A 20,392-nucleotide genomic window follows, 5' to 3' on the forward strand; every position below is an offset into this window, starting at 1 on the left:
CTGCATATGGTGACCAATATTTGCGATACTTATTGTGCCATCAGGATCTGCCAGAGAATTTAAAGTTGATGCACAGATCGCGAACACCCCAAAGTCATATGTCGACTTGCCAAGTCGTTTCCCGGCTCAATAACAAGGCAAGAAAAGAACCGTGGGTGTTCCGAGTGGATGGCCAATATTACCACACACGAATTAAGTAGGTCATGGACAGCACGGTTGATGCCCAAGTAGAAGATGTATCGTCGCATACTTGGATGCATATATTATTAACGGTTTGCCCTCCTGCTCACCTTTGGGAATAGATATACATGGTTCGAATCTATCACGCACAACCCATACACTCTATTCACAATACTGTCAAACATCGAGGTCCATATCAAACCTAAGGTGTCGCACGACCGGGCCATCGTGGATACAGTGAGCATTCCCTGGAAGACGTCTGCGTTAATGTAATTTTCTTTATCAATCATAATCGATACGTACCTCACAGTGAATCGGTTAGCCAGCCACGCAAGGAAACGCTACGCCAGATATGTCAGCTACTACATTTTTGCTCAAAAAAATAAAGAGAGACTGACCTCGACGCCCAGTCCGTACCCTCCATGCTGACAAGTACCATATTTGCGCTGGTCAGTGAACCAGTAATAAGGGGCAGGGTCAATGCCCTCGCGCCTGTATGCCGCCAATAGCTCTTCCATATCTGCTATCCTCATCGATCCGCCTGTCGTGTATTTAGTCAAAGGTAGTGGCGCACGGCAATTCAGTATTTCACATACCGACAATTTCGCCAACACCAGGCATCAAAAGGTCACAGCTCTCTGTGTACACAGGACCCTGCTCTCCCTCTTGCCTTGGCATCTTCTGCATATAGAAAGCTTTCAGCTCTGCAGGGAAGCCATACAAAAAGATCGGCGCCGCAATGATATCCGTCATCTGCCTCTCCGCAGCCTCCGCAATGTCGTCGCCGATTTCATGGTCGACCATCACGGGCTCGTCTTTACCAGTCTCCTCATCTTTCTTGGTAATCACGTTGCCGTCGGCGTCCTCGGCCGGGCGTTGGATCTTGTGCTCGTTGAGCCATGCGATGGCGGATGCGTAGGACATACGCATGAATGGACGAGAAGGCGCTTTAAAGTGAGGGTTCAGAGTTTTGATGAGGGCTGTGGTAGCAGGGTTGATGAGGAGTTTATCGACTGTCTCGCAGATCTGTAGATGCACTGAGAAAAAATTCCAGAAGATACAGTAGTGAGACATACAATGGCTTCTATGTGTGTCATGAGGTCATCGAATGTGATGAATGCAAGCTCGGCTTCAAGGTGCGTGTACTCGCTCAGATGTCGGCGAGTGTGACTGGGGAGGGACGAAACCGATCATTGGAATGAAAACACGTTCGGTGAATGGGAGGGTAGCACAAACCTGTTTTCAGCACGGAAGCTCTCCTGGACACAGAATACGTCGCCCAGGGAAGGTAGACATGTTTCAAGATAAAGCTGGGAGCTCTGCGTGAGGAACGCCGGTTGACCGTAGTAATCGAACTTGAAGAGCGTTGCGCCACCCTCCACTTGGGTTTGTACCAAACAGGGCGGAGTCACCTCCAAAAGGTCGTTGTCTGCATACGACTGACGGAAAGCTGAGAGAAGGGCTGCACGCAGGCGAAGCACAGAAGAAGCGGTCTCGCCACGGAGAACGAGATGTCGGAGATCAGCTAGAATCGACGGATCAGATTGCTAAAGGTACAGTCAACACATGCGCGAGGAATTAGTTAAACGACTCGGACCTCGTTGAGTCTGTTAGTAAATGCTTCCTCTGCACCAGGAGCGGCACCAAGGACGCGCCAATAGTCAACGACTAGTTCGTGTCCCCCAGGAGCGCGCTGGCCTTCAGGAACCGCCTTGAGCGTACCAGTTAGCTCAACTGATGCCTCTAGCTGTAATGTTACGGCATCGTATGTTTTGTTCTGGGGAATGAATCAGATCTGAGGTCCAAAACTGTGAGCTGCAAAAGTTACCGCATCCCCAGTAAGAACAGCCTGCAGGTATCCTGTCCCGTCCCGCAAGACAATAAACGTGATTTCTTGCTGGTCGCGTCGTCTGTGGACCCAGCCAGATACTCGAACGCGCTGTCCGCGAAGGGACTCCAATTTTACGATCTTGGACTGTATGATTTGAAAATAAGTAACATGATCACAACTCCAAGTGATCAACGCTGTTACCTTGACAGGTTTTGGGAGCGACGAATCTTCAGTAAGCACGATCTTTTTGCTTTCCTGGAGCCTTCGTTCGCGTTTCTCTGCCTTCTCTTTCAATTCTCTCTCTTCCGCTTGTGCTTTTAGACGTTTCTTCTCAAGTCCCTGGGCGTCCTTTTTGGCCTTTTTCGTCGCAGACTGAGTTGGTACATCGTACGCTGCATCTGCGTCCTTGCGGATCTGGTATTGTGTCGTCTCGGCTTCGGTGGTGGGCGTCGAGAAGAGAGCGAAGGCAAGGGATTGATAAGGCTGATCAACGGTCCCATTTCCAGACGCGTCGATGCCTGATGTTTGATCTATGTATATTGTCGACATTGAAGGTATCTCAATTGAAAGCTCTAAAGAACTAGATGGTGGTATGAGTCAAGAACTTTCTGTAGGTATCAGCACAGATCAGTACTCGTTTGAAAGTTAGTGACTCGTATAGATCAACCGTGCCCTGATTTGGTTTATCTATCAAGCAGCAGTATCTGATAAGATCTCAGATTTCTCGCTCGTCGGACACACATAGTGACCTGGAGACTAGAACGCAGGTAGCAAGTAAGCATTGATACATCATGCACCATGAGTCTGTCCATGACCAACCATGGTGCTGGGTCGTTCGAAATACGCGTTCCAACTGTGGTTGGTCAGTCTTGAAATCTCTTAAAACAGATTGGTAACTTGAAATCACTAGGGTATATACCGTAAAATATGAGAGAAGAATCTTGCATCACTGCAGCAAAGGTGAACAAGGGACATATCCAAGTAGGGAGAGGAAGGGTGTATACACAACCGTATCAGATACACCCAAAACATCAGAGACAAAAGTATAAAAGCCGATCAAACCGTTGTATAAAACATAACCCAGGTCCGACGCAAACACGTTTGGCAGCGAGGTGGCTATCGCTTCCCACCTTTGATCATTCCTACACCAGTGACGTCGTCTCGTACAGTGTCCCACTCTAAATCCATTGGGTCGTCAGCGTTGTCAGACGATGCTGGCTGTCGTGCTGCAGATGTTGATTTGTCGTCTCCACACCCGCAGTCATATGTTTCATCAAGGTGGGCACAATCAAATGACGGCTTTGCTAACCGCTCGTTGACTTTGTTGTGTACTGAGCACAGCCTGACCACGTGTGAGCAGGCGAGGCTGAAAGAAGGGAATATTTTACCATAGACTTGCTGCCAATCTTGATCCTGTCTGTTGAATGCTTAGCTGATGAAGTTCGAAGTTGAAGGGAATCTACCTGGGGCGGGAATTTCTTCAACAATTCTTGAAATTCAGCTGCGCATTCGCCACAGGGATATAGGCGCGACGTAAGATGCAAGTACGAACTCAAAGCATCTCTTTCGTCCTGTGTCGGGTGCTACATATGTGATCTCGTCAGCATGGTCGACAGACTTAGACATCAAACCCACCCTACCTCAGGGTACCGTAGAGTCATAGTATGGCTACCTTACACAACAAGTAACAACGTTCAGCAGATATTCTTGATACAATAGACCAAATACACACAGCAACTTCCACGTCGCGCGACCAAGTTCCGCCCTGTAGTAGGTGTGTAAGACCCGATGTAACCCCACCTCACATTACCTACTTGGCTGTCTCATTCCCCAACTTCGACATGATAACACCTCCCTGCGCTGACGAGGGCCTTGCACCATCATAAAGAGGAGGACGTAGATCCTGTTCGACGCCGCCTTCACCGAAGAAGTCGCCAGTCCATGGGTCGATGTACGCGCGGTAAGGGGGGTGAAGGAATGCTACTGTGGCCAGCAGAAACTGAAACAATCATTTTGGAGAAGACCTGGGATATAGTGTTGAAACACGTACGAGGCCAAGGACAATTGTCAGAAAAGACTTTGCAAACCGGGAAATCATGATCTGTGTACAATGAATGAAACTTCGAAAGCCGCTTCAATGCAACCGAGTAACTTGGGGTAGACTGTCTGAAAAAGGCAGGTGGAAACTCCCGACATTAGGCTAGATCCTAAATTATTTATCACTTCAATGACGATCATCGATGCGCTTGATACTGGCCTTATAACTTGCTAGACTGGTCATTGCAGAGCATTCCGATATGTTCTATGTGATTGGTCTTGGACTCTGCGATGAGAAGGACATCACAGTCCGTGGATTAGAAGCAGTCAAATCCTGCTCCCGAGTCTACTTGGAAGCCTACACGTCCATCCTAATGGTGAACAAGGACCGCCTCGTCAGTCCATCATCACACCATTCTTCTCTCACCGCTCATATGCGCACAAGGAAGCCTTCTATGGCAAGTCGCTTATCCTTGCAGATCGCGACATGGTAGAGCTCGAGAGCGATGACATCTTACGGGACGCGGCCACCGAAAACGTTGCGTTTCTCGTCGTTGGTGATCCGTTTGGGTGAGGCCGTCCTCTTTCCGTTTCTTGTATGCATTGGCTTATTATCCATCTGCAGCGCGACGACACACACGGATTTACTGCTAAGAGCTCGCGATCTGCAGATTCCTACTCAAATCATCCATAATGCATCTATCATCAACGCAGTGGGGTGCTCGGGGCTTCAGCTCTACAATTTTGGGCAGACAGTATCTCTGGTCTTCTTTACAGACACGTGGAAACCAGACTCGTTCTACGATCGCATCGCGGAGAACGCCAAGTTGGGGCTGCATACCCTGGTACTTCTTGACATAAAAGTAAAGGAACAAAGCGAAGAAAATCTAGCAAGGTGTTTATATCCCTCATCTTCTCTGGCCCCTTTAGTTTCTGATTCGTTTTGAAACACAGAGGAAGAAAAATATACGAGCCGCCACGATACATGTCTATTCGTATAGCCGTGAACCAGCTTCTCGAGATCGAAAGCATTAGAAAAGAAGGCATCCTTGATGGCGATTCGACGCTCGCTATTGCACTATCGCGTGTTGGCAGCATACCCTCCGGCGAAGAATCGACAGATGATGACCACGGTACACAACGTATCGTCGCAGGTACTCTCTCGGATTTGCAGGTCCAACCAGAGTTTGTGTTTGGAAAACCACTCCACAGCCTCATCATCGCTGGTAAGAGGTTGCATGAATTAGAGGCGATTTATGCTGGCGCCTTTGCTGTTAATAAGGAGAACTGGAATCGGATCGCAAAACAAACATCTTAGGTCAAATAATCGTAAACTATTATAACACGCATCCTATGTGATTTGGCAAAATTCTCAAAGCACGTCAGTGAGTGAAAATGGTGGCGAGCACCGAAAGAATATATACATATGGTACAAAAGCATCGAGACAGCAATGTCGGATAACAACAAGATGAGCTTGTCAGTTGGGCCGTAAAAAACAGCAATACCCAAACGTGAAATTCCACACCCTGCCCAGAAACTTCAAATTACATACACATTTTCCTTCTTCATCTGATAACCATCTAGCTTGCGGAAGTACTCAAGGCGCGCCAGGCGTTCCTCCTTGTATCGCTAAAGGTTGGAGAAACAATTATCAGTGAGGAGCAGTCCTCATGAACATAGCTAGCGAACCTCGCGGGTTTCATCTGACAATTCCATCAAGCCATCGAGGGGCTTCGCTTTCTCCTTCCCCTTACTCCGAGGCTTCAAGGATGATTTTTTGACACCCTTTGACACGGGTTTAGCACTTTTTGGGGCAGGCTTTGCACTTGATGATGGCTGTGCTCTCGGTCCAGGCTTCCTCCGCTTCGGCTGTTCCTCATCACTACCAGTGTCACCCGCAGGATCGACAACTATCCTAACTCTTCCTTTACCCCCAGTTTTCGCTATGGAAGCTGTCTTCCGCATAGCTGCTCTGCGCGGCAAGAGCTTCTCCAAGTTCTTGCACGCCTGTCTGGGGCTCAGCGAAGCATCTTCTTTAGTACGTTTGTGAGGCTTGGACGCATCATGCTGGGATTTTCCCTTCCCTTTCGCCTGTGCACGTGTAGTACGTTTCGGAACAGGAGTATGCTCCTCCGATGTTTCTGGGTGATCTGACGGTGTTTGGGGTCGTCTAGCGGCTACGCTAATCTTTACAGGTGATGGGCTGGATACTGCATCACTGGAGGCGGGAGTGGCAGCTTCAATGTCACGTTTACGTTTTCGCGGTGTCCGGAGGGGATCGCGACTGCGCGTTGGCTGGTCTCGTAAAATGTCCAAGCGAGGTTTAAGTAGGGCTGGAACTACTAACTCCGAGCGAACTGAAGCGGGGGAGCACGACGGCGTTGGAATATACGAATAACGCAAAATCGGCGCAGGGACTGGAATAGATGTCGTGATTGGTTCGTCGAGATAAAGATCGTCGATGTCTTCATCGTTTGTTGGGATGGGGACTGAGGAAGCGGCTGGGCGTGTTGGAGTAGAAGTAGCGCGATTAAGCTGTCCTCTGGTACGTGTTGCATGTGGTGTGACGCGTACAGCAGTAGATTGAACGTATTTGCGTTTCTCGCTTGGTAGACGTGCAGCGCGTCGTTCTTTCAGTACCTTCTCGGTCGCTAAAAACCCAAATGGGTCTGAATCACCACTTCTAGGATCTATCTCCTGTGCATGGCGATAAAACGCCGCCATGTTGTACTCATAGGTATTTGCATGCGATGTTGACGCGTAGTTCTGTTGTCCACATGTGGAAGTCGAAGCGAGCGGCGAGCTCGGAGGGAGTGGTGATGTTGGCTGCCAATTAGGAGGATCGGCTGGGAATGCGAGGCTTTTTGGTTTCTTTGGCCGTCGAGGTGGTTTGAGGCTTGCAAACGCGGAAACTGCTTTGATCGGAGACGGTGAAGGTGGATGAAAGAACTCATCAGTGATATCACGAAGCGCATCTTCATGAGAAGGTGTTCGAGGCAGATTTTCCAGCGAGCGGGGTGGTGGTGGAATATAAACGCTGAACGGGTTTTCTTCGGCCTCATACTTGTCCCTATCACCAATGGCGAATATATTCTCGTCGTTTTCTTGCTCAATCTCTGAATCAGAGTTGAGATATTCTTTCTCAACTTTGACCTCTGCTATCTCCTCGCTTTCATGGGCTGCCTGAGCTCGTTGTCTGCGCGTTCTTGGTGGCATTGTCGACGTTGTGGTGGAAGGGGCGTGGGAATACGAGGACAATGAGCCAAATGCGCGAGGTAGCGATTGCGGCATCACGTGAATTGAGTTTCCTTATTTATCCATGAGTATTTCGCAACCGGCTGTAGTGGTCGAGTGATCCGGAAGTGACGGAAGACACAGTTTCTAAAAACCTTGACATGCACCAGGGCAGATCCGTTAGGAATTCACGCTCGTGTGCACGCGGATTATAAATCAAAACGATGGTACCATCTACTATATTATTTATTCACAACAGATCTAGACTCCAGCAATCATTGGGTCCCGTTCATCGATCATTATATAGGTGCGAGTACACACACTGCAATATCAGATTTCCTGATTTCACTATCTCAGAAATTCATCATGCCACATATGTTATCCTCTGCGTCTCGTACTCGCGTAATTACCTCGATCGCCCGCTTCCAAAACCTTGGCCAGCGGTGTATGAGCGTCCGCCCATTAAAATATGAGCATCCCACAAACACACCCGGCGAATCTTCCCCGCAGAAACAAGCTTTACCGCCTCGTGAGTGACGTTTTACCTTAATCGCCAACCCGATTTCGAATCATGCACAACAGCCCGCAAAAAGGTGACAATCGCCTCTCTGCACGCCCTCCGTCAAGAACGCACCCCGATCACTGTGCTTACAGCGTATGATTATCCCACTGCACGTGCTGCATCTACACACGGCATTGATGTCACCCTTGTCGGTGACAGTCTAGCCCAGGTCTGCCTAGGCTATTCCAGCACCACTTCACTCACTCTTGATGAAATGCTTCACCATTGCCGCGCCGTTGCCCGAGGAACAACCGCACCACTTCTTGTTGCAGACATGCCGTTCGGAAGCTTTTATGCCGGGAAAGAAGACACGGTTCGAGCAGCTGTCCGCATGCTCCAGGAGGGAAACGTGGAAGCCGTGAAACTGGAGGGAGGGAGTGAGATCGCTGGACGTGTGCAAGCACTCACGAGTATCGGAATCCCCGTAATGGCCCATGTGGGGTTACTACCACAACGTCACACCGCGCTCTCCGGGTACCGGGTCCAGGGGCGCACAGCACAGTCTGGTAGATCGATTCTGCACTCGGCCCTCGCCCTAGAGGAGGCAGGAGCGTTCTCCATTGTTCTCGAGGCCATTCCTTCCTCTCTTGCTGCATACATTACGTCGCGGTTGAAGGTGCCCACTATTGGTATTGGTGCCGGCCCGGGTTGCGCTGGGCAGGTGCTTGTGTGGGACGACGTAATGGGGACATGGGCAGGGCACAAGGCAAAATTCGTCAGACGGTTTGGGGATGTTAAGAGTGAGGTCGAACGAGGTGTAAAGGCATATGCCAGTGCTGTTAGGAATGGCGGCTTTCCTCAACACGAGAAGGAGGGTTATCGAATGGATGACGGAGAAATGGAGAAGCTATTGGAGATGGAAGGTGACCGAGAGTGGACGTGGAGCCCTCCGGAACTGATGTCAAACTGACCAGATGCTTCAATGTGGCTGTGCATCTATTATTAATTGGGATCCCGAGGTGTACGTAGGTACTATGATGAATTACAAGTTAGTCTATACTTTTTTTTTGGATTTAGGAGACTTGCTTCGAGACATGTTGAGGAATCATGAAAAGATTTATTCCCGTGTATGGAGGAAATAAATAGATAAGAAAACGCACAAGAGGTTGGCGAGTCTAGATCTTGACACCGAACTTGGAAATACGAACGGAGTCCGTATCCTACTACATAAAGTCAGTGGAAGTTTAAAACAAGTGTAAGGCAAGCATGTCGTTGTCAATCTGCGATGCGATTTTCTGGAGCTGTTCGAGCTTCTCAATTCAGCACCTTGGGGTATGCCGATAATTCTGCCTCGAAAACCACCGGTATACAATGTGCATTGCTCAACCAAAAAATCACTCACCAGTGTGCATCCGCCCCATAGTTCTCTAAAGCATAGCCAACCAGGTTCTCAAAAGTCGAGAACGGTGGTCGTTCGGAAGAGTGATGATATACACGTCCGCCTCTTCAATATCGCGGAAGGTGAAGACACATTCGTCGATACTTTTGACGTGGAAATGCATGCACTTGCTGTTTATTCCCACCGGCAGGGCCTCAGACGTTTCTAGACATGCCAGCGCGATAGCTCTGATTATTCTGCAACTGCAACTCAACCTTGCATCAGCACCAGCAGAACCTGTTGGCAAACTTGTCAGTACAAATGCACACAAATCTTGGACAGGAGGAGGGGGACTCACTTCTCGTTATACGCCCACTCTATATTCCTCATCGTTCCAGGTCCATACCACATCATTTGTGGCAAATGTTCATTTCGTATGACCGTCTGCCCACCCGTCCTCTTCGCAATATCTCTTAATCCTTCTCCCAATTTCCACACTTCTACTTTCCCAATTCCGCTTCGTCTAGCCGCCTGTCTGATCTTCGAAATTAGCCCAGGGAATGTCTCTTCACTGGCACAGAGTCGCGTAATGATTAGCGTTGGCGGAGGGGGTCTCAAGTCGACGCTCCAGCATGCGTATGTGTCTGGGTCGTTCAAGGACTGTATACCCCAGACTCCGCCTGACATGGAAAAATCCGAGGCATACGTTGAACGTGGAATGTGGAACCCGCAGACACCGTTGGTGGGCAGGTACGTCACGAATGCTGCCGGGCGCTCCACTTCGTATGAGGTGTCGCTTGTCAACATGTTCTCCAGCTCTTTCTTAATGCGCCCAGCATCGCGATCCCACAGCCCGTTCAGCTGCTCCTGCGTCAACCACGTCCATCCATTGTCATCCCCCTCCTCTGCGCCCACGTCCCAAATAGTCGAAACGGCTCCCCGCGTCTCCCATCCACCCTCTTTACCTCCAGGGCCTGCCGAGCGATAAAAGTCTTCCCCAACATCGCTGTACAGGCAAGAGAACAGTCCTTCACTAGCTTCTGCTACCTGTTCCGGTGGTGCGCCCCATGCCTCTGGGAACTTGGGGAGATTGACACGCGAGGCGATAACCCAATGTAAGAGGCTCATCATATGGCTTGCGTAGCCGCGCCCGCGCTTGGAGGGTGGGGTGAAGACACTTGCAATGGCGTAACAGGTTACTTCGTGCACTGAGTTGGGCTCAGACGTAGAAGAGGAGGGGTAAGCGACGAGACCTGAGCGCTTAAATCTGCCCCCATAGACACGCATCAGAAACATTGACGCGTTCGTTGAGAATACTCAAGTAGCTCACGTCTCACAGGAACACATGAAATTAAGAGTGGTTGGGTCGTCCCGTGGCGCCAGCACCCTTCCTTTCCCATTAACTTCTTCCTGCAGGCAAAATGTATTACTCACCAGGTGATAAACTTTCCATCCTTTGCGTGATCCATAGATTCCATCTCAACTTCTCGCGCAAGGTACTCTGTGAGACTCAGAGTGCCACCCCACTGTGGCCACGTTCGGCACCACGACTCCTCAACCTGCGCACGCGTCGCGGGGAAGAGCGAGAGCGACGCAAAGTCTACCTTTGATTCTATCATCGGTGATAGTCTTTGCAGTATGATGATCTGGTGTTGAGGGAACTTTGCTAGTGACTAGATTGAAAGTAGTGGGGCTGAAAGTTATGTCTCTATTACAACCTCACCGGTACACACACTCGATGCCGTCCAGCGTAATAATCTTCCGAGTCTATGTAGCTAGACGTGTGGTACACTGACCAAGTGCCGGTCGAAGTACTTCAAGGACCGGCACTTGCAAAAGTTCAAACTCCGTGCTCCGCCTGTTAGAGGCAGTTCGCCATAACCGTTTCAGCAAGAATGCTCCCAACCAGTCATAATCAACTGCACTGGCACTGGCTACATGCGTCCGACATTTGTCTTCACAGTTTCAAGCCCTACCGCGACATTAAGCGAGTATCACACACCTCTCCAACAAACTTTCAAGCTCAAGTCTTACGTCTCATGATCACTCACCTTACGGCTCGCTGTAGACTAATATAAGTATTTGCATGTCTACGGTGCGTCTTGATTGTTGATCCCCGTCAGGAAGGGAACGTCTCCAGTACTGTGCACCAAGAAGATTAAGCTTTTGTTACTTTCGCCTGCAGTGAATTCGAGCCCGAGAGCGACCATTATGCGCATCATAAATAGAAAATACAAGAACATTGTAGCCAATGATGTGTGAGCCGCAAAGTAGTCTCGTCTAGCATTCCGATCAGCATCAGTGGTCGTCCGCGCCCGGCCACCCCCAGCTAACGAGCCGAGTCGCTCCGTCATGCCACGTCTGTACTCTGCGGCTAGCTAGTGTGGACATCGTAGAACCACGGGTGCCAACGAAGCCAGCTCCATTCGACTGAATGATAGCATCAAGGAACACCGGATGCCTGGTAACAGCCACAACTTTTAGCGTCAGAATGAAAATATGACATCGAATCGGCTCACCATTTTCCATAGATCTCCTCTGTCCGTTCCGCTGCATAATCTACCCACGTCCACCCCAACGCCCGAACATCTGACCACCATTCCGGGTCCCTTTCGTCGCTCGTCATGATAACATGTGTTACATGAATTCCTTTTCGTGTGCGAAGCTCTTCTTGCACCTCAGAAACCCTGCGCGCAATAACAGACAACGGGGCAAAGCACTGGTCCACTGGAAACCCCTCGCATTGTTTGCTGAAGTCACCATGCCGTATGTGGATCGATATATACTATCGAAAGTTAGATCTGTAGAGCAAGCTTTGCCCGAAACTTTGACTCACGGGAGGTGTTGGTTGAGTTACTGGTACATTCATGGCGCGTCGAGCATGCGCATCGGCAATCTTTTCCATGCTTGCAGTCCATCGCATGTGTTGGCCTACAAATCTCCATGCAGGAGAATAGTCTAATTCCCATTCCCATGTATGATGGGCGCTTACGTAGTAAAGCAAATCGAAGCATAATACGTGATCGTCTGGGGGAAGGGAAACCTGGTGCTGAGAAGAAGGATGATTCGTTAATGATAATTCCAGGCTTTTGGAGCGAGCCTCTGGAAACCCAAGTGATGCGAGAGACCAAAAGGATGCATGATTGTGATGTATGCTAGGAGATGTCAGCTCGACCCAAGCTGGGGTTCGCGTCCACGAAATATCTGTGATGGCCATGCGTTTAATCACCGAAGAGGGATGTTCGAAGTCATCTCACCGAGCTTGAGCACGTTCAGGGAGGGACTTCGTCGTGGTTCAGGAACCTTGATGTGCCGTTGAACGGTTTCCCAAACAGTCCAACAACCAAGATCATCGACAACCTGACTTTCTGGATCCTTGACTTCGTGCCATTGAAGCAAGTGAATCCCTATGGCTTGACTGAGTCGAGGGACGTCAAATATTTCCTCGAAAACAAATGGAGGTGCACTTGGGTCGATATGGTTAGAGAGGAACTTTGGGATTATGGGTATACGTTCTGTTATGAGAGCGAGGTATATCAAATTGCCCTAGTTTTTGTGAGGAACCGGGACGACGTCGGAAGCAAATCGTTGACTTACATAGGTTATCACGTCATTCGCTAACAAATAGCTGTGATCAGTGGTTCAAGTGGTATTTGGTTGGAGTTGACGTACTCCATCCCGCTGAACCCCACGATGTAATGTATTTCGTGTCGTTGCGAAGGTTATCTGAGATCAATGTTATGGTAAGACCCAAGCCTTGGACGTTTTCACTGAATACTGACCTCGAAAGCGTTGGGTGGGTGGACCTTGGACATACAATTGCGAGTTAAAGATATTATATTGCGCAGGAGTACTCTGTATGTCCAGGCTATAGCTTGAGGGCTTGAACAGGAGATTTCCCAAGGCGAACAAAAAGACAGCCGTCAGAGCCGCGCATATCGTCCTGAGAGACGGCTTTTTCCCTTTAGTAAACTTGAAGAACATGGGAATATCGAAATGGATTCTCTGGGAGGTCGTATGTGTCTTATCTCGGGCTCTCTCCTAGCAAGCACTCGTCTGACTGTCTGCTCGGTTCATACAAGGGTATGAGAGAGAGAATTTCTGTGTTTATGTACGGCAGTAAACAACTAAAACTGTCAAGGCCGCGGCTCGGTGCGCGCCTTGCAGGCTGTGCCGGGGATATTATACCGAGTTATAGGTTGTAGGCAATAAGACGAATAATAGCTGGGGAGGGCCTGGAGGATACCCAATCAGAATATTTGTATACGGATCGTGCTAGTGGACATCATGCGGCAATTAAAACTGCTATTTCGGGCAAGTATTACATAACTACTAGGCCGCAGAGCCACGGACCAATTCCCCCGTTTTAACATCACCTCAGAGTCTCGACAGACTCGTATTCAAGCTTCTTCCATCCACTCAGTCATTCCAATACAAATAACCACAGGAAACAGTATAGGGAACAATGTTATTCCAGAATACGCTTTGGCACACGTTTAAGCATCAAATACTTGCTCAAACTTCACCAACAACTGTTCAAACGATCGGACAGAACTTAGCACTTCCGCCGGGAGAGCATGGAATAAGGTTTGGGATAACGTCGAGAGAAGTTATTCTTACTTCAATCAGAGACCTGCGTCTGCACAAGGGCATGTGAAGGAGATGCAATAGAAACTCAAGGGGCTTCATATCCCTGTTGTGAAGGCCCCTGCTGGAGATGGTGTGATGCCCCAGGTGCCTCTGAAAGTACAGCTGGTGCCGGTGAGGGACAATGATTTTGTGTGGTAGGCTACGACTCGGGGCCGATACCCGCCTGGAATTTTAAATTCATTCACTTCAGAATACCTCATTGGCTAATGAAAGTATTCTCTGTGTCCGAACTGCGTGCGTGAGAGTCGCAGAAATTGATTACCGACTACTCACACCAGATATCTAAAACCAACGGGGTGTAAAAGCTTGTTTATATCCTTCACATTCCGCTTGTCCCTCTCGATTCATTCATTCACTCGCCTCAAATACAAGTACATCACACCAAACATTGTCGTTGACACCCCAAGTGCTGCGAGGCAGATGGCGTAGGAATAATGATACGTAGGTCCCCAGTTGATCGGCCAGACGAATCTATAAGACATGTCAAATTAATAATCAACGAGAGTGAGAGATTGATGGGACTAACGCTCCAATGATATTTCTGGTCTGCAACAGTCCATTGATCAAAGCGATTGCAACAGCTCGCTTGGCAGGTTCTCTGGCGAATACATTGTTGATCCATCCCCAGATCACCATATATGCAGCAGAGATTTGAGCCATGAGGAAACTGCACGTCTCTGAGTACAAGAGACAATGCTTTATGTGCAATGATTCTACTTACACCGAAGTATAGTGTGCAGCCGTGTTCATTGTGCAGATGGATATGATGAAACCAACACCAGCGAGTGCACTCGAAACAACAAGGAACACGTGACACTTTTGCGTCTTATCAGAGTACCTGATCGTTCATGAGATGTGATTCAAGATAGAGACCGTTCACTGACCTTGAGATAACAAATGCAACTATTGTAGAGAATACCCATGGAGGAGCGCAGAGCAGCAAAGTGTTCATTGTATCATATCCAAGAGTCGCGACGATCATCGGGAAGTAAATGATGAATGATAGCGCCACAAACTGGATAATGAGTGCAACTGAAAACCACCACACCTTCCAGTCGCACACAGCATCCCGCAGTCCTTGCATGGTCGTCCGTTTCCCAAGTTCGTCAGTGCCATCTTCTGCAAGATGAGAAATAGCAAGTGCTCTTTCCTCTGCAGTAAGCCATTTGGTATTGTGTGGGAAATCAGGAAGAATGAAAAAGGCACAAATCGCGACTAGAATGGTGGCACTGCCCTCGATGTAAAATAACCATCTATAGATATTTCAGCTTCAGCGAGCATCAAAGACGAACATTTCTTGCCTCCACACAGCTTGTCCAAGTTTTCCCTGCATGCCTGTAAGTATACCTGATGCAAACATGGATCCGAACCCAGAGGCGAGAACAGATCCGCAAGTAACGAGAGTCGTTCTTACAGCGAGCTCATCTCGCTTGTACCATCCAGATATTAGATACAGAACGCCAGGGTAAAACGGGGCTTTGACAAAGCCGAGAAAGAAACGGGCCATGTTAAGACCGTGCACAAAGGGTAGGACTGATTCCAAGGGGCTTGGCTTCAGCTCGTGCGCTGCGCCCCTTACCCGAGTATGTGCCCTTAACTTCAGAATGAAGTCCGGAGAAAGTCCAGTGAAGTCCGAAGGACTTCCGGAGGAGCGTGGGAAACTTCGGAAGGACTTTCCGGACGAGTGTGGGAAAGTTCCGGAGGAACTTCCAGAAATTACGATGGAGTTTCGTCCTGACGGGGATATGTGTAATGGCTACTCAGGACAAGTCCTAAGTAGAAGCAAACAGAGGAAAGGCTGCAAGGACAATGTCCGAAGCAGAATAGGTCCGGAGGACCGCGGGAAAGTTCCAGAGGAACTTCCAGAAACTTGGAGGATCAGAGGAATGGTGGATCGGAGGAGTGGAGGAGTGGAGGAGTGGAGGATCGGAGTTCCGGCCTAGGGAATTCCTCCCTAGGCCTGAGATGGATAATGACTAAGTCGGAGGACTAGAACTGTTATGAGGACTTAGGGTGAAGGCTAGTGCGAGGACTAATATGTGTAATATTCAGACTGAGGAAATACAGGAGTATCTACTGGGGTTTATATACTAGAGGCAAGTCTGTGCAGATCAGTAAGCAGAGGGGTAAGGCTATGTACGAGCATGTGGAAATGTATTAGAAAATAAGATGGATCATAGGAAATGAACTTGGAGATGAAATGAGGTACGGAAAATGAGTATAGTCTAACTTGAGAAGGAACGTACAAAGGGAAAAGGCACGGAAGATAGACGTGGGTTGGATCTGGATGTTCGGAAGTCCAGAGACAGGTGATTACCATAAGGGGATGGGCGCTGATTTAAGGTTTGAGTTCGGACATGACAGATAGGTCTGATCCGGAGATCCGGAGATGTGGATATCAGATCTGGCGTCCGGATATCAGATGCAGGAGTACAGGGATCTGGACGGATAGAGGATTGGGTCTGGAGACATGGTGTCACGAGTTCCAAATACGAACCATTATACGTTCCTAAATTCTAAGTCCTTTAAGCGCCCAGTCACAGCGCCTGTTACTAAGAAAGTATTTATAGTTGAAGATGTCCCAACAACGGCGTCTATTGTAGAGTTACCTAAAGAACCTATGAATGAGTCACGTGACTTATTGGAGTATGCCGGACTAAACTTTATTCCAAACGACCCTGACAGAATGTTCCAGAACCTTACGGTTGCTGCGGCACATGTCATGACATCATAGTTATATATAAAATCGTACGATATCATCTTATTATTTGATTGGTAGTTAGTTCAGACTCAGTTTCGATCTCAGTTACAAATATGTGTATATAGGTAGTGTCTTGTAGTCAGTAGTTCTTTAGTTCAAACCTCTTGTATCTCCAAGTGAGCAATACCAAGACGTACCTGCTGCCTTATCCTCTTGTGATTATCTTGTTGTTTGAGTCCTAGTCTCTGCCCAGCGTTAATTCGTTATTGGGTTGTGACACATGGACAGGAGGTCCGGAGGTCCGGATGAGGCGTGGGAACGTCGTCGGATGTTGGTCCGAAATGCGGGATATGACAGGCCAGAAGAATACCCATATAACTTGAGTCGAATCATCAGACACTACAATGATGAAAACCGAGAATACGCACTTATTTGTGATCCCTAGATACGGTCAGCATTCATATCCATGAACGACCAGTGTCGACAAACCTGTTAATGTTGATACTAGACCCCAGACCACCATACTACCTGGTATCAGTATGGATGGTTTCTCTAGCCAGTGCATGACCATTGTCATATCCTGCATTCTGGACCAACATCCGACGACGTTCCCACGCCTCATCCGGACCTCCGGACCTCCTGTCCATGTCTCCAGACCCAATCCTCTATCCGTCCAGATCCCTGTACTCCTGCATCTGATATCCGGACGCCAGATCTGATATCCACATCTCCGGATCTCCGGATCAGACCTATCTGTCATGTCCAAACCCAAACCTTAAATCAGCGCCCATCCCCTTATGGTAATCACCTGTCTCCGGACTTCCGAACATCCGGATCCGACCCACCTCTGTCTTCCTTGCGTTCCGGACCCAGACCTATCACGCATTCATCTCCGGACATCCGGATCCGACCCATGTCTATCTTCCGTGCCTTATCCCTTTGTATGTTCCTTCTTGAGTTAGACTTCCTCATTTTCCGTACCTCGTTTCATTTCCGGCTTTATTTTCCTATGTCTTCATCTCCGTCTTCATTTACTATTTTCCGATAGACTAGTGTTTGACTTTTCTACATCCTCCGTCCACAGCCTCGCATAGCTTCGGACTGCGCTGACTGACTCTCCGTTAAGTCCTCTGTAGTATATAAACTCTGTAGAATCTTTGTACTTCCTCAGTCTGAATATCATACACATATTAGTCCTCGCACTAGCCTTCACCCTAAGTCCTTGTAACAGTTCTAGTCCTCCGACTTAGTCATTATCCATCTCAGGCCTAGGGAGGAATTCCCTAGGCCGGAGCTCCGCTCCTCCGCTCCTCCGCTCCTCCGCTCCTCCGCTCCTCCGCTCCTCCGCTCATCCACTCATCCACTCATCCGATCCTCCATTCCTCCGAGTTTCCGGAAGTTCCTCCGGAACTTTCCCGCGGTCCTCCGGACCTATTCTGCTTCGGACTTTGTCCTTGCAGCCTTTCCTCTGTTTGCTTCTACTCAGGACTTGTCCTGAGTAGCCATTACACATATCCCCGTCAGGACGAAACTCCATCGTAATTTCCGGAAGTTCCTCCGGAACTTTCCCACACTCATCCGGAAGTTTCTCGCACTCGTCCGGAAAGTCCTTCCGAAGTTTTCCACGCTCCTCCGGAAGTCCTTCGGACTTCACTGGACTTTCTCCGGACTTCATTCTGAAGTTAAGGGCACATACTCGGGTAAGGGGCGCAGCGCACGAGCTGAAGCCAAGCCCCTTGGAATCAGTCCTACCCTTTGTGCACGGTCTTAACAACCATATTCTATGAGGGCTAGACACAAGAGTCAGACCTCAGTCGTAAGATAATGGACTGTATTAGTAAGTACCTAGACACAAGAGTCAGACTACGTAGTGTCGTTAGTCTAGGTATCGTATGAAGGAACGAAGTGACATACCCTCAGTCATAAGATAACGGACTGAGGAAAGAGGGAAAAGTGAAAGTGAACCATTATATAGCAGACTGAATTCCTGTCGTATACTCCGCTAGAGTGTATTGCGTTGTCGTGTGCACGCCAGTGCGCCAATACTCCTCCTCAACGCAATACGTCTCCTCGACTTCATCACCGTAAACCTAGGTAACTGCGGAGCCGACCATAGTCCTTTTTTGCGAGAGCTTTCGTGAAGATATCAGCGATGTTTTCGTGCATACGGACATAGTGAACTTTGAGTTGGCGTCGTGCGACTCGTTCGCGTATCGAATGATAGGCAATGTCGATATGTTTGACCTTAGCGTGGAACGACGCGTCCTCGGTGAGGACAATAGCTCCGTTGTTATCACACATAAGGGGAGATGCGGAGGTTTGTCCGAAGCCGAGTTCGTTAAGGAGCATGCGTAACCATGCGATCTCTTTACCTGCCTCAGAAGCCGCGACATATTCTGCTTTGCACGTTGATAGGGACACCGTTTTCTGCTGCCGTGCGCTCCAGGTAGCGACACCAGCACTGAGTGAACAGGAATAACCGCTGATGGAACGTTGAGTGTCGATACAGCTCGCGAGGTCGCTATCTGTGTATGCAAGAAGGCGTGCAACGTGTTTGCCACCCAGTACCAGTCGCAGAGTTTGGGTGCCTTTGAGATACCGAACCATGCGTTTAGCGGCCTCCCAGTGAGCTGGTCCATAAGAGTCCAGAAATTTGCAAAGCTGTTGCACAGCATATGAGATGTCGGGACGCATCCCAATCGCGAGGTACATCAGTGAGCCGACGAGCAAACAATAGGGTGTGCGGGACATAAGGTCACGTTCTGTATCATTGCGCAGGGAATGGTCCCTTCGGGATAACCGTAGGCCAGGTTCCATGGGAACGGCACAAGTAACAGCGTCTTTGAGGCCAAACTGAGTGATGATGGGATCAATTAATGCGGTCTGGGAGAGTGAGATGGTGCGAGCATCACAGTCACGTGCGATGGCGATACCGAGGCAGAAATGTGCATCACCAAGCTCTGCTACTTGCCACTTTGTGCATAATTCAGCTTTGAAATCAGTGAGGGCTTGTTTAGTGCTGCTAACGGTGAAGAAGTCGTCAACATGTACAGCGATGAGGAGGATACCGGCTGAGGTACGACAGAGATAGATACAATGCGAGCCCCTTCAGTGACAAATTCCGTATTATACGGGCCACCCAACCTACATAATATCCCGTATGAGACGGGCCAGCAGATTATGGGCCCATGTTGTGTATATTCTCGATGATGACAGATGGGCCGGGACACATATTATTTCCGATGGAGACGGGTGGGCCCATGTATGCCAATGATATATATATCCTTGATGTTGACGGATGGGCCGGGGGAATATGATCATTCATGGAGATGGGTGGGCCCATCAGGGTAATATGTAGAGTAGGATATTATAGACAGCTGGGCTGAAGAGAGATGTAAGGCAAATATTGTTATATAGACGGGCGGGCCGACGGGGGTGTATTACATATATGGGTGGGCCGAGGTAGGGGAATATTACATAGATGGGTGGGCTGACGCGGGGTGTATTACATATACAGGTGGGCCGACATAAAAAGTATTACATATACGGGTGGGCCGACGAAAGGGATATCAAATAGACGGGTGGGCCGAGGGTGTGATAAAATATTTATTACATAGACAGGTGGGCCGAGGTGGGGTATAATTATATAGACGGGTGGGCCAACATAGGATGTATTACATAGACGGGTGGGCCGACGTGGGGGATAATACATAGATGGGTGGGCTGATGTGGGGGAATTGTACATAGATGGGTACATATATGGGTGAGCCTAGATATGTATAAATGTCAAATTTTCAGTGCAAAACCCCAAACCGAGATTTACCAACCCCCGAACCCCGAAATTGTGGACTGCCGGGTCTCGGGTTTCGGGGTTCGGG

General features: G+C 48.9%; 8 protein-coding genes across 8 annotated transcripts; 2 read left to right on the forward strand and 6 right to left on the reverse strand.

Annotated features, from left to right (window-relative positions):
* Positions 1-382: 382 nt before the first annotated feature.
* On the reverse strand, positions 383-2,560 carry HD556DRAFT_1227931 (asparaginyl-tRNA synthetase; the record flags this gene model as incomplete). Its single annotated transcript, XM_041297194.1, has 9 exons — positions 383-428; positions 484-521; positions 579-721; positions 777-1,206; positions 1,257-1,350; positions 1,417-1,727; positions 1,778-1,957; positions 2,009-2,155; positions 2,213-2,560. 9 exons carry the CDS (start codon positions 2,558-2,560, stop codon positions 383-385), a joined length of 1,737 nt encoding a protein of 578 aa, XP_041165863.1.
* A 149-nt stretch (positions 2,561-2,709) lies between these two features.
* On the reverse strand, positions 2,710-4,226 carry HD556DRAFT_1333501 (ERV/ALR sulfhydryl oxidase domain-containing protein). The gene is made up of 7 exons (XM_041301843.1): positions 4,062-4,226; positions 3,826-4,010; positions 3,744-3,776; positions 3,652-3,679; positions 3,475-3,594; positions 3,400-3,428; positions 2,710-3,353 (listed from the first exon to the last, which is right to left on the reverse strand). The coding sequence occupies exons 1-7, from the start codon at positions 4,107-4,109 to the stop codon at positions 3,128-3,130; spliced, it is 669 nt and encodes a 222-aa protein (XP_041165864.1). The 5' UTR covers positions 4,110-4,226; the 3' UTR covers positions 2,710-3,127.
* Positions 4,227-5,427, forward strand: HD556DRAFT_1333505 (Diphthine synthase). The gene is made up of 4 exons (XM_041301844.1): positions 4,227-4,443; positions 4,494-4,618; positions 4,674-4,943; positions 5,003-5,427. Exons 1-4 carry the CDS (start codon positions 4,309-4,311, stop codon positions 5,364-5,366), a joined length of 894 nt encoding a protein of 297 aa, XP_041165865.1. The 5' UTR covers positions 4,227-4,308; the 3' UTR covers positions 5,367-5,427.
* Positions 5,428-7,340, reverse strand: HD556DRAFT_1524084 (uncharacterized protein; the record flags this gene model as incomplete). The annotated part of the gene is made up of 2 exons (XM_041309228.1): positions 5,428-5,678; positions 5,739-7,340. 2 exons carry the CDS (start codon positions 7,338-7,340, stop codon positions 5,589-5,591), a joined length of 1,692 nt encoding a protein of 563 aa, XP_041165866.1. The 3' UTR covers positions 5,428-5,588.
* A 69-nt stretch (positions 7,341-7,409) lies between these two features.
* On the forward strand, positions 7,410-8,937 carry HD556DRAFT_724611 (ketopantoate hydroxymethyltransferase). The gene is made up of 3 exons (XM_041311423.1): positions 7,410-7,590; positions 7,641-7,812; positions 7,866-8,937. Exons 2-3 carry the CDS (start codon positions 7,650-7,652, stop codon positions 8,753-8,755), a joined length of 1,053 nt encoding a protein of 350 aa, XP_041165867.1. The 5' UTR covers positions 7,410-7,590; positions 7,641-7,649; the 3' UTR covers positions 8,756-8,937.
* A 254-nt stretch (positions 8,938-9,191) lies between these two features.
* On the reverse strand, positions 9,192-11,002 carry HD556DRAFT_724637 (uncharacterized protein). The gene is made up of 4 exons (XM_041311424.1): positions 10,598-11,002; positions 10,494-10,550; positions 9,522-10,430; positions 9,192-9,460 (listed from the first exon to the last, which is right to left on the reverse strand). Exons 1-4 carry the CDS (start codon positions 10,780-10,782, stop codon positions 9,445-9,447), a joined length of 1,167 nt encoding a protein of 388 aa, XP_041165868.1. The 5' UTR covers positions 10,783-11,002; the 3' UTR covers positions 9,192-9,444.
* A 349-nt stretch (positions 11,003-11,351) lies between these two features.
* Positions 11,352-13,436, reverse strand: HD556DRAFT_1490165 (uncharacterized protein). The gene is made up of 7 exons (XM_041308785.1): positions 12,946-13,436; positions 12,836-12,889; positions 12,761-12,780; positions 12,421-12,709; positions 12,000-12,367; positions 11,683-11,948; positions 11,352-11,624 (listed from the first exon to the last, which is right to left on the reverse strand). Exons 1-7 carry the CDS (start codon positions 13,145-13,147, stop codon positions 11,462-11,464), a joined length of 1,362 nt encoding a protein of 453 aa, XP_041165869.1. The 5' UTR covers positions 13,148-13,436; the 3' UTR covers positions 11,352-11,461.
* Positions 13,437-14,157: 721 nt separating this feature from the next.
* HD556DRAFT_1304199 (major facilitator superfamily domain-containing protein) lies at positions 14,158-15,146 on the reverse strand (the record flags this gene model as incomplete). The annotated part of the gene is made up of 5 exons (XM_041299661.1): positions 14,158-14,284; positions 14,340-14,480; positions 14,535-14,651; positions 14,698-15,066; positions 15,106-15,146. 5 exons carry the CDS (start codon positions 15,144-15,146, stop codon positions 14,158-14,160), a joined length of 795 nt encoding a protein of 264 aa, XP_041165870.1.
* Positions 15,147-20,392: the final 5,246 nt, after the last annotated feature.

Source organism: Suillus plorans, assembly GCF_016647745.1.
Source record: "Suillus plorans strain S12 chromosome Unknown HD556scaffold_5, whole genome shotgun sequence".
Taxonomy (NCBI): domain Eukaryota; kingdom Fungi; phylum Basidiomycota; class Agaricomycetes; order Boletales; family Suillaceae; genus Suillus; species Suillus plorans.

Excerpts from the sequence above, each read along its gene's own strand:
- HD556DRAFT_724611 (XM_041311423.1), top strand. The coding sequence starts at position 7,650 with ATGCCACATATGTTATCCTCTGCGTCTCGTACTCGCGTAATTACCTCG. Across the intron at positions 7,813-7,865 it reads GAAACAAGCTTTACCGCCTC|CCCGCAAAAAGGTGACAATC; the intron begins GTGAGTGACGTT and ends CATGCACAACAG.
- HD556DRAFT_1490165 (XM_041308785.1), bottom strand. The coding sequence starts at position 13,147 with ATGTTCTTCAAGTTTACTAAAGGGAAAAAGCCGTCTCTCAGGACGATA. Across the intron at positions 12,890-12,945 it reads ACCCACCCAACGCTTTCGAG|ATAACCTTCGCAACGACACG; the intron begins GTCAGTATTCAG and ends CATTGATCTCAG. Across the intron at positions 12,710-12,760 it reads CGAATGACGTGATAACCTAT|GGCAATTTGATATACCTCGC; the intron begins GTAAGTCAACGA and ends CACAAAAACTAG.
- HD556DRAFT_1333505 (XM_041301844.1), top strand. The coding sequence starts at position 4,309 with ATGTTCTATGTGATTGGTCTTGGACTCTGCGATGAGAAGGACATCACA. Across the intron at positions 4,444-4,493 it reads TGGTGAACAAGGACCGCCTC|GAAGCCTTCTATGGCAAGTC; the intron begins GTCAGTCCATCA and ends TATGCGCACAAG. Across the intron at positions 4,944-5,002 it reads AGCGAAGAAAATCTAGCAAG|AGGAAGAAAAATATACGAGC; the intron begins GTGTTTATATCC and ends TTTGAAACACAG.
- HD556DRAFT_724637 (XM_041311424.1), bottom strand. The coding sequence starts at position 10,782 with ATGATAGAATCAAAGGTAGACTTTGCGTCGCTCTCGCTCTTCCCCGCG. Across the intron at positions 10,551-10,597 it reads GATGGAAAGTTTATCACCTG|GGTGCTGGCGCCACGGGACG; the intron begins GTGAGTAATACA and ends TGGGAAAGGAAG. Across the intron at positions 10,431-10,493 it reads TTCATGTGTTCCTGTGAGAC|ATTTAAGCGCTCAGGTCTCG; the intron begins GTGAGCTACTTG and ends CTATGGGGGCAG.
- HD556DRAFT_1333501 (XM_041301843.1), bottom strand. The coding sequence starts at position 4,109 with ATGATTTCCCGGTTTGCAAAGTCTTTTCTGACAATTGTCCTTGGCCTC. Across the intron at positions 4,011-4,061 it reads TGACAATTGTCCTTGGCCTC|TTTCTGCTGGCCACAGTAGC; the intron begins GTACGTGTTTCA and ends TGATTGTTTCAG. Across the intron at positions 3,777-3,825 it reads TTGGGGAATGAGACAGCCAA|GGCGGAACTTGGTCGCGCGA; the intron begins GTAGGTAATGTG and ends CACCTACTACAG.